This window comes from Choloepus didactylus, chromosome 3 (assembly GCF_015220235.1).
Source record: "Choloepus didactylus isolate mChoDid1 chromosome 3, mChoDid1.pri, whole genome shotgun sequence".
In the NCBI taxonomy this organism is placed as follows: Eukaryota; Metazoa; Chordata; class Mammalia; order Pilosa; family Megalonychidae; genus Choloepus; species Choloepus didactylus.
In genome coordinates this window covers 67,246,438-67,270,695 of record NC_051309.1, presented here as the reverse complement: position 1 = coordinate 67,270,695, position 24,258 = coordinate 67,246,438, and the positions used below count along the sequence as shown (strand labels likewise).

The 24,258-nt window shown below is 32.6% G+C and overlaps 1 protein-coding gene across 1 annotated transcript in view; it reads left to right on the top strand.

Moving 5' to 3' along the window:
* TECRL (trans-2,3-enoyl-CoA reductase like) overlaps nucleotides 1-22,270 on the top strand; it is a 182,003-nt gene extending 159,733 nt beyond the window's left edge. Inside the window, exons 8-12 of the mRNA XM_037828952.1 lie at nucleotides 1,212-1,255; nucleotides 11,253-11,310; nucleotides 20,053-20,138; nucleotides 20,723-20,768; nucleotides 21,628-22,270. Of these exons, the coding sequence (XP_037684880.1) occupies nucleotides 1,212-1,255; nucleotides 11,253-11,310; nucleotides 20,053-20,138; nucleotides 20,723-20,768; nucleotides 21,628-21,755 (362 nt within the window). The 3' untranslated portion in view covers nucleotides 21,756-22,270. The remainder of the gene's footprint in view (nucleotides 1-1,211; nucleotides 1,256-11,252; nucleotides 11,311-20,052; nucleotides 20,139-20,722; nucleotides 20,769-21,627) is intronic.
* Nucleotides 22,271-24,258: the final 1,988 nt, after the last annotated feature.

Sequence of the window (24,258 nt, the reverse complement as noted above, 5' to 3'; positions counted from 1 at the left end):
TTTTCTTTTTTAGAGTGTCTTTAGCAATTCGAGGCATCTTCCCTTTCCAAATAAATTTGATAACTAGCTTTTCCAAGTCTGCAAAGTAGGTTGTTGGAATTTTGATTGGGATTGCATTGAATCTGTAGATGAGTTTGGGTAGAATTGACATCTTAATGACATTTAGCCTTCCTATCCATGAACATGGAATATTTTTCCATCTTTTAAGGTCCCCTTCTATTTCTTTTAGTAGAGTTATGTAGTTTTCTTTGTATAGGTCTTTTACATCTTTGGTTAAGTTGATTCCTAGGTACTTGATTTTTTTAGTTGCTATTGAAAATGGTATCTTTTTCTTGAGTGTCTCTTCAGTTTGTTCATTTCTAGCATATAGAAACATTACTGACTTATGTGCATTAATCTTGTATCCCGCTACTTTGCTAAATTTGTTTATTAGCTCTAGTAGGTGTATCGTTGATTTCTCAGGGTTTTCTAGATATAAGATCATATCATCTGCAAACAATGACAGTTTTACTTCTTCTTTTCCAATTTGGATGCCTTTTATTTCTTTGTCTTGCCGGATTGCCCTGGCTAGCACTTCCAGCACAATGTTGAATAACAGTGGTGACAGCGGGCATCCTTGTCTTGTTCCTGATCTTAGAGGGAAGGCTTTCAGTCTCTCACCATTGAGTACTATGCTGGCTGTGGGTTTTTCATATATGCTCTTTATCATGTTGAGGAAGTTTCCTTCAATTCCTACCTTTTGAAGTGTTTCATATGTTTCTTTTTGTGATAAAAAGTGTAATCACTTAAAATAGAGCTTGTTACATAACATTGATGCAAACATACACAATATTAGCATGTTTCTTTTTATTGCTAAATATTATAAAACAAGAAATACTTGTGAGGTATCTATTATATGGTGGGCTATGGGAAATATTCTTTTTCAAATGACAAATGAAACAATAGCTCTATTTTCCAGTAATAATAGAAATTAATAATATTTTCTGTCTGTATTCTAGATATCATTGGGTTATTTAAAGAACACTACATCTGGAAAGCAGAATATTTTTAACTCTTTAGATTTCGGTAATAATGTCCTGAAAATGTCAATTATATACCTCATAATATTTCTGACCTGAGCATGGTAATATTCCACAAACGTCGAAACAGTGTGTATAGTGAGGCAATCCAAATATGATCTTTGAATAACATCTTGTTTTCCTACTTTCTAGCATTTGGAGTCAGGCAAGTCACAATTTCTGCTATCAATTTTCTGGTATGTATCATATATATTTTTACTTTTCATGCTTTAATTTTGGTATTTTTAAGAATGCAAAACAGATTGTATTTGAGTATTAGCGAGTAGAAAATATGGTCTATTTTATGGTGTAAGATCAAGTAAATCAAGTAACTTCCCATTATTAAGTTATAACTAAATCTTTTCATCAAAAAGTTCTAGGCATCTTAAAAATGGAAATTATTTGGAATATACTAAATATTTAAAAAATTATACTGAATGACTCTTCCTATTATCTACACTTTTACCAATTTACAAAACTCTAAGAACAAAATTTTTACAAGTCTAACAGATAAGCATTCAATAGACAGTTTGAAATAATTGTTAGATAATTTAATCCAGGATGGAGACAAAGTCTGGTTTTCTGAATGAACCAGGTCTCTCTCCAAATTGATATCTGTCCAAATCTTTAGCTAGTTCCTTTTAAATAAACACATACATTGATATAGATAATATTTTATTTGCCATTCACATTAATTATTTCATTAAACACTTATTCATTTGGCTATATATTTCCATGCTTTCATCCTTTGTTCACCTTCTTCCCACACTGATAAACATCCATGATTCATTTACAAGTCTATATCCTTATTGAAGGATTTTTTTGACCCACCTACATACCATGACTTCAAATAAGGCAAGCATCATCTGCTGTACTTTGTAGAAATCTCTTATGATCCTCTTTGGATATTTTATTAATTAGTCATTGCCATATCCCCTTCTCCAGTGTTGGTGGTAAGAGGTGCAGGTCTTGCTTTTTTTTTTTTTTTTCCATTACCCATCTTTGTACATAGTAGGAGCTCACTAATTACTTGAAGAAATGAATGCATCTGGATTTAGAATTTATGATTTTAGAATTTTAAATGAATTTAAATGAGTAAATGCATCTGGATTTAGAATTTAGAAAAATTTAGTATTTTCCATGTTGTTTATAGAGAATACACCTGCTGCTTACATTGTGATCATTTTATTACAAATCCACATTGCACCAAGCTTAATTTTCTCTCAATATTAACTCCTCAGTAAATTTGAACAAACGGATAAATGAATTAATGAGTAAACATATTAGTGAATATCTGCATATTTTATTCTTATTTTAATATATCTACATTAGTATTCAATTCTTTCTTTGGTTTTTCTTCCTCTTGTGATATCATCCACTACTTTTTGCACATTCTTTGCCATCATTTTTTGCTGTCTAATTATCAAGACAGCTTATCTTTTTATGCATTGTCCTTGACTTGTTCCCTTTTTAAAAATGTAGTATGACTATGAATTCATGGTTATACTAGTAAAGAAAACCTTTTAAAAAGCTATAACTTTTCTTAAAAGGTAATATGGCATAGAGTTATGTTATAGTAGTTTTCTTTAAAAGTTAAGAGAAGCATAACTAAAAATAAGGAAAATTCTGGTGTTTGCAATATATAAGATTTTTTCCCATAGACTTTTAAAAACTGTGCCTCAATAAGCCATTGGTGCTTCATCATCACATGTCTTTATTAATCAATGCTATTTTATAAATCCCTCATACAAAAATTAATAATAATAATAAGAAGAATTGGGAAAATATTAAAATTTTATCACAGTTGCTATCTTTTAAGGCCCAAAATATCAATCTACACAAATATTGATAAATATTAGCATGGGTGTAGTAGATAAACAAACTTTAATCCCACACTTTTACATATGTAATGAGCATTGTCCATGTCAATTTTGGATTTAACTTAGGATAAGAAAGTGTAACCTATAATTTTAATTATAAATAGTTTTGATATATGGAAAATAACTTATTAAAAATAAAAATATTGAATGTGATTGCATTTCATGGCAAATGGAAATTAGAAATGTGACAGAAGAGATCACTGTAACTTTCTTAAAATCATAATTTGGGATGAGAAATCAAAAAAGGCCCACCAACCACAGCATTTCTTAATAATGATAGATGTAGGCAAGACATATTTAAGTTTCACAAATAATATATGATAGTAAGCTATATGTTTAGGAAATTGATTCTAATAAAAGCTACAGTAACCACTGAAATGATTACATAGCCTATAGACAGTTCAATTGAAGGCTGTAGCTTCATTGTAAGCTGTAGCTTAAGGTTCGTTTTTCATTCATAATAATTGAACACATATGTTAGTATATTTAAGGTTTATCACAAACAATGTCTATGCAAAGTAGTGGTTTAGAATGAATAAGCAATCTATTTTAAGCCTAATGCATTTTAGATTATTCTATAGTAAAATTAACAGTACAGAATAGAATCAGTTATTGTACAGAAAGAACAAAGGGGGAAATCAAATGGCTCAATCTTGTATAATGTACAATTCAGTGAGGAAGTACTTAATTGCAAATGCTAAGATTTGCTACCAAAATTTTATGCTTCAAAAACTTTGTTCATTTATTGATCTATGTACTCTTTCAGCCTATGAAGAAAAAAGCATTATTCATTTAAATTTGGTTTTGTTTCTGTTGTTATGTAGAGCCTCATTATCGCCTGTTAAGAAGATAATATATTAGATCTAGATAGAATGTATTTTGATTAATTCTTAATTACTGGTGAGCAAATCATCTGTTTTGTGGAATAACCATTAAAAATTATAATTTTCTCTTCTGTTCCCTATACTTTCTTTCTAAAACTATTCTGAGCCCACTGATATATTAAGTAAAATACAATGTAAACTAAACAGAACAATTTATAATATGTACATAGTGAATTCCAAAATTAGACAAAAATTCTTCATGAAAATTCTTTGATTTTGAATTTTTTTTTTTTTTTTTTGCTATTTCTATCCTATATTATCAGAAGCATTTTTCACCTCTCTCCTTGTTTAATTTTTTTCTGGTTTTCAACCCAACCTTTGTGCCTTCCAATATATTCAGGTATCACATAATCTGTAAGCAAAGCAAAACAAAAACAACCAAACAAACATAATCAAATTTGGGCAAACTTATGAAGACATAAGAACATATTTCTCCACAACTTGCAGGTACAGTTCTGCTTTTATGCTGTAAATATTGTGGAAACACACTATAATTTGGCTGCCTCATACTGTACCTCTTCATCCTCTGCACCCACCAAACCCAAAAAACAAATAAAAATACCATAGTCACAATTACAAAAAAAAAATATTTTACATGAATAACAGTCCTGTTTCTCTCCCAACTTTATTTTTACTTTCCAGAAGATATTCCAGTCTGCCAAATCCTTGCAAAATGAATGCATCACCAAAAAGGGGGAAAAAATTGTTTCTTACCTTTCCAACTATCTTGAATATTGTTGGAAATAGAGTAATAGATAACATATAACATATGGTTTGAAAAGTTCTGAAAGCAACCATCTTTCCTAATTTTTCCTCTGTGTCTTCAGTGTGACCGGTACTTATTCATTCATTGAAGCTGTTTTTCTTTTTTTTTTATTCACAATGCAGATATCTCTGTAGAAGTAATAAATTATGCCCTCATAAGTGTTACATCTTCTCTTCTAACACTTAGCTGAAAAGAATCTTGGACATAGAACAGATAATTTTTGATTAGGGAAGAGGATGCTAGGAATACTATATCATAGCTTTTAATAAGGTGGAGGAGAGTGGGGACCTGCTTTGTAGACCACAGAAAAGTCAAGAGCTGCTTATGAATATTTGATATTGTGAATGAGAAGAATAAGGGAAGAAAAGTGTGCTAAAGTTAAGCATTTTGGTTTTCAGCAGTCTGCTCATTTTTGGTTGTGACCCATTTTTTTTCTGCTCATTTTCCTATTATTGATAGACACCATTAACAGGCTTTACATTTATTTATTACTGAAGACAAAATCTTCGGCTCCATGTGTTCTCATTACTTGCCGTTTTAGCTTTCTCTTGTCTCCTGAAACATCTGATATAAGTAACAACATACATAGAAATCAACTTCTAGAACTAAATTTGATTGAACTCACTTTTTAATTAATTTGTTTTAAAAACTAGTTTTTAAAATTCATGATGTAAAATTAATGCAGATGGTATTTATTCATTTCACTGTAATTTATAATTATTATTGATATTTCAGCAAAAATTAACTTATCCTTAATGTAGTAAAATTTTAAATTAAAATCAACAGCTATTAAAAACCATAATAATTATGATTGCAAACAAATATAACATAAAAGCTAACCTAAAAAGCTTTGCTGAGACAAAAAAAATTACCACAAGTATGCGTTCATCATTCATTACAGCATTATTTTATGTAAAATATCCCGTTCTTTTTAAAATTTTACCATACGGTGCTATATAGCATTGTATGTGCATTCTCATGTTACACAATATTTCATGAAAGTTCTATGGATTATAAATAATTCAGGTATTCCCAAGTTGTAATAATGAGATAGGCAACAGAAATAAAGATTAAAATATGTTAAAACGAGTCAATTTTATCATATACTTTGATTTATAGTTTATTGGGTAAAAAATAGTATCTGTAGCAATGCTTGTACCATAAAATAATTGTTTCATGAAACAAACAAATTCATAAAATGACTGTTAAATTTTATTTTATGCATCATACAATAGTGTAACTGCAATGTCTGAACTTCTAATACAAACTCCTATAGTTAGTAATTTTCAAAAGTTAAAATTTATTGTCTAATATATATTTTCTGTGAGGCCCATGTTAGCATATTAAATACATTTCTCCTGAAACATAATGTGTATTCTCCTTATATTTATTTAAAAGATATAAAAGTATACAAATGGATTGTATAATAAAATGCAAACACTGGGAAATGGAATAAAGCTGTATAATTCTATAATCATGGTAGTGAAAATTATCATCATAAATTATAAGCCTTATGAATGCTGAGACAGTGTAATATTCACTTATAATATTAAATAACATTTCAGTCTACGTAAATACACCTCTTTTCCTAAAGTAGATTACTAAGCTCTCAAGACCAGACATGTTTATAAATTTCACAGGGGGAAACTTTCTGTAATCATATATTTAGATAGGATTTTCCTAATGCTGAAAATATTAAGATAAAATTGAAGTAAAAGTTATTGTGAATCAAATCAGCTGAAACTCAAACTGGAGTATGAGTGTAAAAACATTTCAGTAGTTTTTATATTTCAGTTCAATTCAATTCAATAGTGATTTATCAGTTTTTGTTTGAAAACAGAAATTTTAAGAAAAGCATCATGTCTGCTTAAAATTAATAATAATGACAATAAATATAGAATTGTGGAGAAAAACAGATATTTGTAAGAGAATATTGGACATTTTCATTCCTATAAAAGGGATTATGATATCACAAGCTAAAGACTCCTTGTTTTTATATTGGAGACTGAAAGAATTTTACTAAGACAAAATGGTGGAGCCTACCTATTGATGGCTTCAATGTCTGTTAGAAGTGTAAGCTGACATGTAGCTTTCGACATTTTTTTAAAATTTTTTTATTTTAGAAAATGCTTATCTTGATGAAGCTTGTAAGGAACAATGATATAGCAATTATAAAAATGCAGATCTCTGCAAATTGGCCTCCCTCCACCCATTGTTTTGTCTATTGGTTGTAACATCTTTATTATAATGACAACACGCTACCGACCAAGATACAGTAGCTGCTGGTAAACGATAAGCACTTTTACTACTGAAATTCCATATTGTGGTCCAATCACATCTTCAATTCTGGGCACATTTGGATTAAATAGGGGTATTTTAAGAAACATTTGTAGAGCACAATATGCTGCCTGATCCCTCATGTTGTGAGCTGAATTGTGTCCCCCCAATTGTCAAGTCCTCATCTCCAATACCCATGAATATGACCTTATTTGGAAATAGGGTTTTGCAGATGTAATCAAGTTAAGATGAAGTCATACTGGATTAGGCTGGACCTTAGTCCAATATGACCAGCGTCCTCATAAGAAGAGGGAAATTTGGACAGAGACATAGTCACAAAGGAAAGATGGCCATGTGAAGACAGAACCAGAGATTGGAAATAATGCTGCCACAAGCCTAGGTATGCCTGACTAAAAGAAGCTAGAAGAGAAAACAAAGCGTTCTTCTCCAGAAACTCTGGACTGAGCATGACTGTAGCAGAACCTTGGTTTCTGACTTCTAGTCCCCAGAACTGTGAGAAAATGTAGTTTTATTGTTTTAAACAACCTAGTCAGTGGTGATTTTTTTTGTCTACCCTAGACAATTACTATACCTCACTTCTAAAATGTTAACCAAAGCCCTTGTGGGCTAATAATTTGAACTCCCCACTCCACACCCTGTGCCATATATTAACTATTAGCACTGATTAAAAATAAAATAGAAATTTCAGTGAATTGAGAGTATACAGGGTGATGAAAGAAGTGAATTTTCATTTACATTTTCAAAATCAAGCACTATTATTTTGTTCAATCATATTAACCAGCAATGTTCTATTTCATATTTATCCATTTAATGATAACTCTGAAGATGAGAATGGACTACTGAATCATTATATCTTGCAAAACACGCATGCATCAAAATGTGAAGCCCATTTGGGCTTATGTTATTTACCATTCTAAAGTTCATTCTTACTGAAAATACTAGTGATATTTTAAATCTAGACCATCTTCTTGACAATTCAGGAAGTTCTGGCAATGTCCCTACATCTTTTGTCTCACTTTCTGTGTGTGTTTAAAAAATACAAACATATTTTTGTATTAACTTAAAATTTATGAAAAAAGTAAAATTGTTTCCAATGATCAATTTATATATGAGAAAACCGAATGAAATATTTTCAAATCCATGTCCTACTATAATGGAAGAAAAAGGTGCATCTTCTTCTGTGTAAAATATTTAAATATTATTTATTTCTTAATATATCTGGAGTATGTTCCCTTGATTTATTTTAATTTTATGTTTCTGTATGCTTACTGTCTGCAATGTATTTGCCATCTGTGTTACATAGGAACTTGTGTATATTTTAGAGTAGATAACATCCATATGTTTTATACTATCATTTAACACTTAATGGAAAATCATATCTCACGGTAGCAACTGGCACAAGCTTTATTCACCAAATTGCTGGATTGGCATATAATATGCCAATTGAAGACTTAACTAATTTAGGAAAGAATCCATCCAGGATAAATGTATAAACCTTGCTGAGAAATGTTCCAGTGTTTCACATTTAATGTACCTCTCAGTTTTAACAGTGATAGGACCGTATGTTGCCTGCCTCAATTTTCTAATCTTGCTCAGCTCTGACAACCCAAGAGGAAATTATATCTACCACCTTATTTAGATCAGTTATCTCTATTGGAGTCACTTCTTACACAGAGTTTTAAAGCCAGTGTTTCAGGTAAAAATTACAGTCACAATTGCTCTTTAAAAGCCATTAGGAGTTGCAAAGTGGATGATGAACTAAACATCTCTGAGTATATACATATCTTTGGTCTTTTTTTTAAATCCACCTTCAGAAATATGGATATAACCATTTCTTCAGTAAAAAGCAAGATGAAAGAGTTGGCTTTTTTGTTTACCAATTGCAAAAATAAAACAAAAAAAATCTTTAGTTACCACATTTACTCAATTTGGCAACACACATCTACAAAACGAGGCACACGTGAAATGATACGAACTCTGGGAACCCATGATATACCATATATGTCATCTCACACTCATCCCAAGACATAAGCTCATGATGTGAAATGACAGACAAATTACTTGCAAAATTAAAATAGCTATTTTTTCACTCCCTCGCTCTTATGTATTTCTTGTTTTAGTATGCATTTGTTGTTTCTGTTTTTTGGGGGTGGAGCACCTAATGATTAAAGATGGCACTAATATCTTATGATTGGTCTAACTGAAAACTGAATGAATGCTGTTTTGTGCAAGGTTTCTATCTCAGATAGAACATGAACACTTAAAATTTTAGTTTTGTTATATAAATAAGGAGGAAGAAGAAAATAATTTGGTGGTGGAATGAATGTAAAATATTGATAGACTCAAAGCAAATATGCTTCACCAGAAGAAATGCCATAATTTTAAAATATAATTTGTTCACAAAGATTTGGTAACAATTTTCCTGGTAGTTAATTTTTAATCATATATCCCAATTTGTGTCTGATACTGCAAGTAATGGAAAATAAGTTTGACATGGTGTTTCATTGGAAAGATATATAAAAGAGATGAAGACCAAAACAGACCTGTAACAAATCATTAAATAGTTATTGAGTGTCATGCTACTGACAATGTGTGAAATGGATAGAGACGAGAAATCAATATAGGAAAAATTATCTAGAGAAGTTTTTATTGATTATTATACTAATTAATTTTATCGATCAATTAATGTGATCGATACTTGATTTCATGCAATGATGATAAAAACCCTAAGAAACAGGAATTAATATTTATGTTTAGGTGAAAACCAAATATTCCAAATGCCTAATTCACTTACTCAGTCTCTCAAAATTAGTAAGTGAAAGATTCAGAATTTGAACACAGGTCCATCCAATCTAAAGCCCTCATTATTTAATAGGGGAGATGGGGGGGGATAGGATATTTTGCGTGTTCTCCTTTACTTGTATATATATTCTTGTTTTTATTTTTTTATTTTTTGGGGGGTGGGGGAATATGAAAATGCTCAAAAATTGATTTTGGTGATGAATGTTCAACTATATGATGGTACTGTGAACAATTGATTGTACATTTTGGATGATTGTAGGGTATATGAATACATCTCAGTAAAACTGAATTTTTTAAAATAAGCCCTCATTCTTAGCCACATTTACATGCAAATAATTTCAACTATAAAGTTACTATCAAAAATTGTGCTTTATGTTCCTATGGATGACTTGAGAAACCTGAAACCTCTTATGTGCAAAATTGACTGAATGGTAATTGTTGTTTTGTGACTCCTTGAATACTGTTTTCATATGTTTAGTGTATTTCATAACATTATCTCCCAGGAGAATAGATTCTTTGAAGTTGATTATTCCAAATGGCATTCTTTTGCATAATGGTTTTAGGTATTGAAAAAGGAGGTTTTATTTTTTCTTTAGGTACAATTAATTCTTAAAATATACAAAGTGTTGAATATATGCCAATTTTTCACTGCAATAGTGATCTAGAAATTAGGGTGCCCTACTATTATAATATGTGAAGAAATGCATATAGAAACTGAAGAAAAAGTTCAAAATCAGATATATTTTAAGAGATTAATAGCAATAAAGACATTACACTTTAAAAGGTGCTCAATTTACAAGATATATAATAGTGAAATTTTGAGTGACTCTGAAAAATAAATACTTTGGATAACATGACTTGTTATCCATAACATAAAATAAATACTGTATTTTGAATATGTACTTTGTGGTAAGGCAGACAAAAAATATATGATAGACAAAGGAAAGGGCTTCGTCTTCACAAAATATGTGTTGCATAGTTTGGAACATGTATATGCTCAGAAGATTTTGATAAGTTCTTGAAATTCTTAGAGTGTCATAGTGGCATACAAACAGGGACAACTATTGGAGTGGACTTGGTCAAGAGGCCAGATGACAGCCAAGCAGCAGGTGCCTTTGTGGGACCTAGGCTTTGTAAACCGAGCTGAAACTAACTGGGAACCAAACTACCATTCTTGAACTAGAAAATCCCTTACTTTTATGGAAACCCATGCTGAATCTGTCTTCAGCAGTACGAATTGTTGCTGCATGCCATGAAAATTGATGCATTGTAACAAGTGCAAAGCAGATAATCAACACTACCTGATTAACAAGGCAATTTGTTCCTAATTATCAAAAAGAGGTCAGGAATATCTTCAGAATTTCTAACTCAATGTGAATCATTATTTTGATTCAATATATGCCCACAAATATCTTATTTCATTATTATAATAAACTTACCTCCCCTTACAATTAGACTAAAAATATATCTCTTGAGTCCTTGAAATTATTCTTGTATGTTTCAAGAATACTGTTTTTAAGAGGAAGAGGTATATCACACTGAAAATATTTAAAATGCTTTGCAGATTTGTGAAGCTGGGAATCATTTCATCAATGTGGTGTTGGCTCATCCCAATCACACAGGTTAGTTCCCTTTTTCTTCTTATCTTCTCTACAGTCAATTGTGTTATTATTTTACAAAGCCTCAAGTCAACAATTTTTAAAAGGGAAATGATAATAGTTGGAAATATATAAGATAGTATGCTCAAATCCTTGACCTTCAATTTCTAATTATTCCAAATATTTGAACTTAGTCATATTCTCTAGTAATGCTTTATCAAAAATGAATTGCTTATACATTCACAAGCACACATACATAAGAAACAATATCATTTATATCTGTGAAAGATACACAGATGATTAAGAAATAAATCAGTGTAACATCCACTGATGGATATCTAAATTACTTAGCTTAACTCTCAATCTTGACCTAATTTGAAAAATAATTGATTTTTCAACTATATTTAAACTATATTTTAAATTAGTTTTTAACTTTTTTTCTAATAAAGGCAATCTGAAAAATTCAATGGGACCGCAATACCAATACCTGGGAGAGTAGTTTGATTTTAGTAGTTTAAAATATTTTAAACAAGTTTACAGTGTCTACATTATTTTAAGTTGATTTTTTTTCTGGCAACAATTCTCTCATTAAGGTTCAAATATTTAAAATATTTCCAACTGCTTACTGTATGCAATGGATAATTTAATTGTAAATGTCAAATAGTTACATTCAGCATTTGGGATTCATGTTTTTTTATCAAGCCAACTGAAAACATGGATATATATTTGTCTCTTTAAGGGTGTTTCAACATCTACCAGGATTTCATTTTTTCTTTTTTTTTCTTTTGCATTATACATTTTTTTACAGGCTGGTGTATATGGGACACTTCCCAGAATAAATTATTTACATATAATAAATTATTTAGAATTAAAACACTATATAATGCTGTGATAATTGCTTAAATTTGTAATTATTGGTCACCATAAATTATATATATGGCTGTGTAAAACAACTCTAATAAGACTTGGAAAATTTCTGTGTTTTGTCTTGCTGGAAAAACTTACAGATAATTCAATTGTTACTGTGGTTTGTTGTTTGCATTTATATTAAAGTAAATAATATAGTTCATTAAGAGGTTGGATGCCATTTTTATCTAACCCAACTTCTTAGATCCACTGAATTCTATTTTTAGAAGTATGTGAACCCCAAAGGAAAAAAACAATAACTTCTGAAAGTGTAATATCTTTAGAATAGTAGTAAGCACAATACTATACTATAAATTTGCTAACATAGCCATGGTTACAAATATCTCAAATTTTAGTCTTGACTCTGATTTCTAAAAATGTGACTTTGTTCAAGCTTCTTCCTCTGTCTGGAAGATGGTGCCCTCATTAGAAAATGAAAATTTTAATTCATCAAGTGATTTTGAAATTGTCTCTAAAAAATCATTCTAATTTTTGATTCTCTGACATTCTTTTGTTTTTCTAAATTTTTAAATTCACATAAGTTGTTTACATCTTTTTCTTACCCTCTAGACCTCTGAGTAAAAAAGACTTCTTGATCAGCTGCCTTCCTATCCTACTGCTTTCTCCCTTGGAAGCAGTGTATTCCAAGGTGAAAAACCTCTGGCCTTAAGACTTAAATCTTTTCATTTCATTTCTCTATATTCAGTGTTCTAGTACATTAGATCTCAGACCCTCCAAATAGGACCTCTTCTGACCATGCATCCTAGGTATCTATAACCCCAACTCATTTTACTTTCTTAGCAAACTATCAGTTCCCACATAGGCTTTAAAACAGTCTCTGATACACTTGGATTTTTATTTCTACCCTTACAATATTAATTGCAGTTTGTAGTAATACCTGTCTAGATGTACTTTAGACATTGGTTATGGATAGCGGGATGATTTAATAGAAGTTTTTCAAAGTGTCACAAGTTGCATCCCCATGAAGCAGAATTTGAAATGGAGATTCAAAGAGCCTTATTAGGAACTGTGGAAAAGAAGAAAAGGAGAATTGGTCCAAGGGGGAAGATCATCTGTGATGCAGTCTCAGAATTGCCTCAGTCAACACTATGGGGATATCTGAAGATGGGATGACCTTTCTGAGTTGTTCTGAGATGGAGAGACTGGAGAACAGGTAAATCAGAAATGGGTCACCCTGGGAAAGGAATTCTCTAGGACAAGACAGTTCTCTTCAGCCAAGACCATCTCAGAGGGTGTGAGAATTGAGGACTTTCTGCTAGAAGCATTTTTTAGGAGTTAAGGTACCCATTTTTCTTGATAGATTTCTTAGCAAAATATCAGAGGATCAAAACAATGCACTCCTTTTGTTTCACAGATGTGCTTCTTTGTATAATTCCTGGGAGCAGTTGTGCCAGGATGCGAATGGACTTCTTGTGGGAAATTTTTAGAAAAGATATATTAGTGGTATAGGTGATAGTCTTTACCACTGCATCTAGTCTTGGTGTTACAGCTGATTTACACCATCTTCTTCCTCCACAAACCTTTAGATTCCTCTCATCCTCAATGGACACCTTGAAGTATCAAGAATAACCTGTTGGCATGATCTGAATGCTCATTTGTGGGTCTGACACCCTGCATCCATTCCTTTCTCAGGAAAAATGCTATGGCCCTTATCCATGGACCAAGGGAGTATCAAGAGGTGTCCAAGTTGATCAACTACAAACCAAATAAACTCTCCTTGCCCCATTGTGTAATAACAGGTTCATTTCCTCCATGATAAGGGTCAATTATTCTGTCAAGCCAGTAGTACTTTTGTCTTACAAATCCGGAATCTTTAGGTTTCAAAATCCTTGTTTCTAAGGACTGTTTTGTCAGGGGGCATAAGAAGAGTCCTATTCAAGTATAAACTAAAGTTTAAAGGTGTACCTTGTCTCTAAGTTGGCACTTTAGCAGTGCCTTCAAAAGACTCTTCCCTTACTCCACCAATCTGGCATATTCTTGATGGTGTGGTATTTGATAGGAGAAATTGGTCCCATGGTTATGGGTACACTTTGAACCTCCTTTTCTGAAAAGTGGATCACTTGAACTAGCAGTATGTTTGGGGGGATGTATGCCAATTGACTGAATACTGTGTAAGCCTTGAAATAATAGGGCTGACTGAGGTCCTAAAGCAAAGAAAGAAAAAAAAATATTCCTAGAATATATACCCCTTCCAGTAAACATGAATTGCTGTTGCTTCCAGAATAGATGGGGTCCAATGAAATCTACTTGCCACCAAGTGACTAGTTAATCCCCATTAGCAGTGCTGCCTTATAATTATCTCTTTGTTGTTCTTGGTTCTAGTAGGTTGGATATTTGGAAGAAGCATTAGTTAAGTATGTCTGGTATGTGAATGCACAGGCTATTGAGCCAAAGCTAGCTTCCATCCCTGTCATTATATTCCATTCATGTACCCATTCTATTAGCAGTAGTTTAGTCCATGACTGAGGCTGGCTGAGTCACCATTTTTACTTGATGTTTATTGCTTCTTCCAGCATAGAAGATTCCTGTTGAGCATGAGTATGTGATACAATATCTTCACATTTCATGCCCATTTTCGTATGTCCATGAACATGCTTGCAACCCTGACTTGTTTGTCCATTTTCCACCGCACTGCCCATGTTCTATATATATTGTAACCATGGACACATCTCTTTCAACTACAGAAACTCTGTCCATTGGAATAATATCCCCTCACTATATCTTTTAGGGTGACCTCTGAACATGACTATGATGCAGTTACCATGCATTTTTGGTTTGCTCCATATGCCAGCAAAACCATCCCTGGAACAAGCTCAAGATTTTCCTGTTTTGTCATCTGGCATTAATGGATACCAAATACAGCCATATGTGCAAGTTGAAAAAAGGCACATTGGGGGTTCAACAGTAGTGAATGGCATGGTTGTCTGGGATACTGGCTAAAGCAGTTTGCTTATACCCTGTTGTCCTGCTTGTGAGTTAGGGTATACCATTTCCGTCTTACAATAGATTATTGCTGGGATCACTCATTTTATGAGTTGGTAGGTATTCCATAACTCAGCCCATGATACACAGTTAAGACCATATATGGTTACTTGGTGTCCTTAGAATAGATTCTTCATCTTTACCAGACTTTAGTTACATTCCAAGACTGTTTTCCTAAGCAGGTATAATTATCCACTACAAATGGCATGGCCGTACTCTAGAATACCAGGATTCAACATTATGGTTATCCCATTGGGGCTTGCCATAAACTCCACACATCATCTTGTCCTACCACTGATAGATTAATATCTAGAATCTACCTTATTATAAGGTCTAAGTGCCAGGAGGGCTTATGCTGTAATTTAGGCCTGCTGCACAATCATTTTTTTGCTTATAGCCTTACTGAAATCCTGCAGTTTTTGTGCTACACAGTATATGGTTTAAAACAGTTTTCCTTAATGTGTAATGTGTTGCTTCTATAACTGGAACAGGCCTACAAGGCATTTTTCTTCCTTTGCAATGGTGGAAGGTGCAAAATACAATAAATTTCCTCTGTTTTGGAGGATATGTCCCAAGATGCCACAGGTCATTTAAACTCTAAATATTTCACTGTTTGTGGCCCCCTAAACCTTTGTAGTGTTTATTTTCCCCTACCTGGACCAAATAAATCTTAATAAGGCCTCCAACATGCTAGCTACTTCTCGCTCATCCAATCTGATAGCATAATGTTACTAATAACAGTGGAAGAGTGTGATTTCAAGTAAGAGACATATCACCACTTATGGGTCTCTTTGGACTATATTGTGACAGAAGTTGAAGGCATTACTATAACCCTAGACAGTTTGTACATACACACTTTTGCCAATTTTAAGGAAATGATGCTATTCTGATCTCCACTCCCCTTTTTTGAAAGAGAAGGAAAAATACATTTGTTAACTCAATATTGTACACCCGTATACCCAAGGCTGGGGTAATCTATTTTAACAAAGATGCTGTATCTGGAAATCAATTACAGTGGTGGATATTGCTTGATAAAGTTTGTTGTATTGCATTGTTATCATCCAAAAAACATCTCCTTTTTGCAGGGGATAGGATAGTATTTTAAATGGTGATATGCTGCAGAACATCATCCATGTATAATTTAGGTCTCATTTGTAGCACTAATGTCTCCATGAGATGCAGCAGGAGGAGTGGGATACAATTCCTAATGCTTCCCCCACTGTGATGGTGACAGGCCAAGTAACCAATATGGAAGTTGTACAAGCAATAATGTATGTTTTATTCATTCATGGTTTGGGGAAATGGCCATCTTGGGCCAAGTATACCTACTGTGAACCAAACCTGAGTCAGGACTCCATATATTACCTGGCCACTGTATGCTCTCACTCTAATTTTGTGGGCGTGATAATGCCTTTTGTGTCCAGTTATCATGGCAATTCAGAACCTGTAATCTGAAGTTCTTGTATGTAGAGATATTCTACTTTTCTCTAATATACAGTTCCCTGAACAAACCACAGTTTCCTTTAGTGAAAGATTGTGGGAATTGTTATGATATGCATTTGTTTTGGTGTTGCAGGGTCTTTCCTCCTGGGAACTCACACTATACTCTGACAAATGAGTTTATAGTCTTGAAACTGGTTAAGGTCCCAAACCTGGGAAAGGGATAGTGAATTTTATGTTGAATCAGCTGCCCTGTGTCTTCTGACTATTGATCTGTAATTTCTTTTTTTTTCTTTTGTCTAAATTCAGCAATGGAGTTATTCCATTACTGGGTATACATCTATCAAAACTCTAGGGCCATCATGTTCTATCAATAATCCATAACTTCCTGTGGATGATCCTCACCTGAAATTGCCATTGATTATACCTTATGACAATTAAGTGCTTCAACTGATTTCTATTTACTTTTTGGGAGTGGGGGTGGGATGGAGTCCTGTAATACAAATCACTACTAGTCAACCCAGTTCTACTATGACATTACATCACTTACAGTCAACCTAGAACTGCAGAGGAGAGCCAAAACTGAATTTAGTGATGGTAGTGCCACTCTCTCAAACCCATTCCCTACAGCTTTGGAAAATAGTGTATCCTCTAGGCATTGTCATGGAACAATCTTACATAGGCTATCTACTTTAGCAACCGCACCTTTTAATTCCTCCCCCCCCCCATCTGCCATGGAAAATTTGACATGTCTTCTTTACTTACTGTGGACCATTGTTGTGCTCCTACATCTAGGTGCATGAAAGCAGTGTGTTTTTACCAATATGCCAAGGTATTAAATACCATATCCCAGGAGAGTATGCCAATGATATAAATCCAGCTTTATATTGTATCCCTTATATCCAGTACTGCAGAATTTAATTGCATGTGCATTCTCCTGTAATTGCCTGAGCATGCTGGCTAGGTCTTACAGACCTTTTGGAATACAATACCTTTTCCCAACAGCTTCAGGGCAGATACATTGTGATGCAATCTTAGTTATCAGTTTAGCATCTAGGAGGGAAGATGGGGAAGATGTTAGAGGGAACTGTATTGCCTCTGCATTGACTTTAACCAAGGGGATGTGCCACTTTCAGTAGGGTGGGGTGAGCCACTTCTGCAGGCTCAGGGAGTTCATGAAAATCTGGGAATTTCAATATTTTGTGGACAAGAACCTTGGCTCAGAAGACTTGTTTTGAGTGGGAGTTGAACATTCGTCAGAGTTTGACTACTCTTAGTTATGTCCTAAGCCAGGTCTTCAGCTTTTTCTGCCTGCTCTTTGCAGATGAGAGACTCTTGAGATGTACCAAAGAGACTGGCTAGTTTTCATAGTTGGTTTTGGATGCCAAATATCAGTCTCAGCTTATAGTTAACTTAGTCAAGAATACTGATTAAAATAGATACCTGATTTCACTCTTTATATTGGGTAAGATGTCACATTCCTTTCTATTGGCATAACATACCAGTATACCACTCCACCAATAAAACGTTTTACATTTGCCCCACTACTTTATACCAGTGGTTATCTGTTCTGTACCTACCACTAGCAATGGGTACTCATTTCAGGCTCTTTGGTAGGTCACACATCTCCAAAATCCCATTCCAGCATCTGCTTTCTTGGGCCATTCTTGGCATCAACTACTGTGGGTTGGGTTTTCTGGGTTACAGAGGCTAAGATGCAGAGATTAGCTTTTAGGAGGTTTGCTAGGGAGTGAATGTACACATGGGACGACATAAATCATGTATGGATAAGACAGTGATCAGCAATGCAGTCTCAATAGGAGTCTCAAATGAACCTGTCGATGTTACAAAGTTGGGATGGCTGATCATCCTTGTTCCTAGTTGAGCCATCAATTTTCCACCTTGATTAAATATCAGAATAAAGCCAAATAAGAAAGAGGGTATAACATGGATGAGGTTGTTCTTTTTTGCCAAGTAGTCCTCAGAAGGGGGTGACAGCTGAAGGTTCTCTGCTGTCAGCACTCCCTGAAGCTGGGAAATAAACCTTTTATGTCTAAAGGGGAATCTGGATGGTATAGAATTTTGGTATAAAAATTCTTCATACTTTTATTTCATAGAAGCTCTGTTACAGAAAACAGATCAACGGAAATGTAAATTATTAAAGGGGTAACACCTTAGACTTACATATTATTTCAATTAAGAGCAACTACATACATGTTATAAACAATATTATTCACATATATATATGTTTCTGTGTAACAAGGCATATAGTTATTTAATCTACAAACTACATCTGGAGGAAATAGTGATTTGTGAACTTCTGGCCATCTACTTCTAAGGGTTGAAGACTCACACGTTGTAAGGCCTTAACCCAGAATATCTTGCACACATTTTCTAACTCTGTAATTCAATGACTATAACTTGGGTATTTTCCTCAATTATTTTCTTTAGATGAATATATGGACATATGCAAAGGTATTAGCATAAGCATTATCAAAAGAATCAGTAATATTTAGTGGTGTGCATATTTATCCTTATCTTGAAATGAGCAGTTCATGAATTCTGTAAGAGTATTTTACTTTGATATTTAACAATAGCTGCAATTTTGGAAGCCACATGCTGACATTTAGTTATGAGTTTAGAGTTATAACTAAAAGAGATTAGTTGATTTGTTATCTGATTAAATCTTGCTATGGAGAATAAAACAATATTTTTGAAATTCATATTTAGTTTTACAAATGTCACAGCTCAAAGTTTGGCTTGAAATCATTATAAATTTGTTGTCTAAAATGTTTCTTTAAAAAATTTGAAAAGGGGAAACAACTAACAAAAATCAAGTGACAATATGCCAAGTATAATGGGAGCTGTAAATAACACTTGATTACTGAGCAGAAATAATTTATGTGGTATTTCTGAACATTAATTGTACATCTGAAATTCAATGTAATCCTCTTAGGAGAGATTTTCACACATTTCTGATACAAATGACATTTTTATGAAATTCCCTTTGGATTTTCACTAACTTTAATACAAAGAGAGGTTTGAGGTACTTAATAACCTCTTCCAAATATATCTTTGCCAACACTAAAGGTGACTGTGAAGAGGAATGCAAGTGTTAAAATATATTTTATAATCTCAGTGTGTAACTGCTACAACTATTATGCTATACAAAATAATGTTATTAAAGCATTGACAATCATGGTTTATTCTGTAATTTTGCAGCAACATAACTGTAAACATGATTAAATCAAAAAGTCATAAGATTTGAAATTGGGTCTCTTCTAATTTGTGAAATAGGTTGCTTTAAATTTGGGATGGCATTTCGTGTGGCATATGTTTTTCTATGGAATTTAGCAGTGTATGTGATCGAATTTGCAATATTTGGCATTTTGACATTTTTTTTCTCCTTTCTGAAAGGAAGTAATGCTTGTTTCCCAAGGCCAAGTTATAACCCTTTCACATGGTTGTTTATCCTGGTTTCGTGTCCTAACTATACCTATGAGGTAGGTTATTTATGCTTGAAAATAATTAAAATTTATTCTATTATATGCTAAATGCATGTGTTTATTTATCTATGTATGTTATAAATATGATATAATAATTATAAAATAAATATGATAAAATAAACAACTTTTATTTATATGTGGGCCTGATTAAAGATATGGATTATGATGTAGATTTCAATTCAAGTTCTGAGCACAGGAAATCAGAATCCTTCAACCATAATCTTCTCTGTATGTAAACTTAATATTTTTATATAAATTTAGTCTATATTTAAAGAAGATTTAAAAATCCTCATATAAAATGTCTTGAGATATTTCAGGACTTTAAATTTTATCAGAATTTTAGAAAAATATCCCTCATTTTCTTATGAGTATGACATTATTTTATGAGATTTTTTTATGACTTTGCCATATTTAAAAATGAATTAATTATTTTTTGGAAATTTATTTCTACTTATAGTTTTCAACCATTCATCAATCTTTCAAATTGCCCATTGAATGTAAGATTATATACTATGAGATTATCCACTGATTTTCATTAATTTATGTTTTAATGTTTTGTTACTTTATGTTTTATTCTACAGATTGGATCATGGATTAGTTTCACAGTCATGACACAAACGCTGCCAGGTAAGTGTTAGGTATATTGGCAACTAAGAAGTGATTTCTGAGACAAAGTCGCTATAATACTAAGGTTTGGCATGTTTGCCAAAGGATTTTATGTTTTCATATTTAGTTTGACTTTGCAAATATGTTGAAACGTTATTTGCTATAGGCCTTTATATAATCGCTGCTTAATCGAAGTTAGGAAATGTAGTTCAGATGTGTTTATGAAGCATGAGGTTTTTGTTTGTTTGTTTTAGTAATGGAAGTAATGCACTTCACTGACACGCTCTCCTGTGTGCATGGGAATGTGAATATGCTCTGTCTTAAAGGGACCATGAGTATCTGTGAAAGAAGGGGTGGGGGAGATGGGGTCTGGATCTTAAGTGATGGACATTAAAATACAAATTGGGAAGTTGAAATGCATGAGCTCCATGTATTAGAAGGAATATTTGTGATATCCATTTCACCCATTACTTGTTCCACTATAAAAAGACTTTGGATCACAATGCAGCTTATATAATATATGTACATATATCTATACATTTTATGTATATGTGTAGAGGGACATTAAATTCCTATTGAAAACTATTAGTGAAAATGTAGAAGATATGAAGTCAGTTCCTTATTTGGGCAAGCTATGTAGCCATGGGACATAAAAATTTGGACTTATTTTGAATTCTGCTATGTTCTTTCTATGTTTGTTCAAGCATGCAATAAATATTTATTGAACATATGCTAGGCAAGGAATATGAATAAAGAAAATTGATAAATTATTCAACATTTGAGAAATAGCTCAAAAGCTATTGTATTTTGTTCTAATATAACATATTAAATTCATCAGCAAAATAAAAAGGAAAGGATAATTAATTCTCTTTTTTTCTAGTTGGAATTTTTACCCTTCTGATGAGTATCCAGATGTCTTTGTGGGCGCAAAAGAAACACAAGGTTTATCTCAAGAAGTTTGATTCTTATATGCATAAGAAATCAGCATTGATTCCATTCATATTGTAAGAAACAAAATTGCATTCTTATTTCATATACAGAAAGGCAGGAAATAAAGTCACTATCAGACAATTAAGGATGGCTGACTTTTATGCTCAATCAATTCACAAACAGCACATTTATATTGTACCTAATTATCATATATAACATTAGAATTTAGTTAATTTTAGAATAATAAACTTGAGGCAAATGAAAATTACAAATAAATAAGATTAATAAAGAATGGTAATAAGATTAATAAAGAATAGTACTGATCATTTTTTGCAAGGGATCAGTGCTTGAACAAGATTTTCATTAAGTCTTACACAACACTATTTGCATAAAACAATACATCAGAGTACTAAAGTAACATATTTTTTAAAGTTTTAACACTTAAATCGCTTAAATTGCGCAAATTTTTTTGATGGTAACTGAGTTTTTTGTTGTTGTTGTTGTTCAATGTATTACCTAGCAGTGTCAGATACCGTATGTTATTAGGTCAACTTCTTGTAAAAATTCTCCCTGTATTAAAAGTGAAACACTTGTAATTAGCCATATATCTTGTTTAACTTATTTATAATACATCAGTTGTTTGCTCTAATTCTGAAATTATAGCTATAAATATTTCCAGACATCACTTTTTTTTTTTGAAACTTTTTGAAAATATATAGGGTTTATTTGTGATGAAGAAGAGAGAGTGTACTGGAGGTTTAAAGTGAAAAGATTTGTTTTAATTGTATTTTTACATTTTAAATTACCATTGTCCTTCTCCCAGAAAGCCTGTGTGTGTGTGTGTGTGTGTGTGTGTGTATTTTGATCAAAGAGATGACTGATATTACAAAAATCAAACAACACATTAGTTAAAATATTTAAAAGAAACTCTCAGTTTCTTCATTTCTAAAATGGAATTACTTGGGTTAGTTAATTTCTAGATCTGTTCTAATTCACAGATTATATACAGATGTCACAAAATGTGCTCATTAAAGTTCTCAGATTATATATATTGTGACAAGATATTCTTCATAGTGTTAGAGCTATATGCATGCTGTGAATTTTTATTAATATATGTGGTCAATTTGTCAAGAAGTACCAGTAATACCCCTTTAAACATTTTATAATTATTCCATAAAATAGAGTGTTAAAAAATCTTAGGAAGCCCACAACTACCACAACAAACTTTAATCCCTAATACTCATTCAGAAAAATAGTATGGAATCATGTATGGTCTTAAACATAATTACTAATACATTCAAGTACATGCATTTAATGCATATGCCTTAAGTAGTTAAACAGAAATTGAAGGATCAGTTTCTCAGAATCAATAATAATATCCCTGTTATTCACCAAAGAACACTGGAGTTCAAACTTAACCCAGGATGGAAATAATATCCAACTTTCTTCTCTTGTGAAACCAGGCTAAAGAACATGCAATGATGAAAAATAGATAAAATGTTTACTTGTTGCTTGACATACTTCTTTCTCATACTTGTCCTTTGGTGAATCAAAAACTCCTTGCATCCAAGATTAGAATGCTATATTCACAGTCAAATAATTTGCTTACTTGCTCTTAGATCCATTTATATATGCCCATGTTTTCTACTATACATCAGGGACTTGTTTTTCCCAGGATTCTTGACGAACTGACTTTCAGACAAGTTCAGTCAATGGAAATCACAAAGAGAATGCTGGAGGGCAGGAGGAAGAAAGAATCCTGTGTCTCCTCCTTCTCTTTGTATCCTACTGGACAACCCATCCCTTGATGGCCTTGGCTCCCATTAGACACCCCATCCTATGAGTCTGGCTTTCTTTGGATGGTCTAGGCATCTGGACTTGGCAATTCTATTCATTCCCATTGCCCATCCTTCCCTTGGTTTGGTGGAAGCCCTCTGCTATTGCTAATATCTTCCTAATCTCATAGGTACCTTTTTGACTTGTTACCTCTTCTGAAATGCCATCAAATCTTACCTGTCTTATTTAATACATTTATACATTATCCTTCTATATACAGGATAAAATTACTTATTTTCTGGCATATAAATCTGTAATCTATGTAATCAACTACCTATAGTAAAAGTCCCTTTGTTGAAAAGCTAAGAGTGATTTTTTTGTTTTGTTTTCTTTATGGGACCTTGTCTATTACCAATGCAAGAAGTTTGGTCCTTCTAGCAGGACTAACAGGGATCCAGAATGCAGCAAGGAAGGTTAGGATACATATAGGACAGACTTTTCTGTTTGAATTGTGCTACATTTCCTGTCCCACTTGTTCCATCATACCTATTTCATATCAATCATTCCACTACAGTTGACAGATTCACCTTAGTTAATGTGCACTTCAATTATGATGTGTTTTGTATTCCTTTCTCATTATGATTTCTGAGGGTGGTCTTATACATCAAAAAAGAGAGCCTGAGAATGTACCCCTTCTCATTATCAGTATCAATGCTATAGTTATGATTCTACAGCAGCCATGTGCCATTTCCTTTAAAATATACCTTCATTTATAGATTTTAGGAGTCACTGCATATAAGTATGT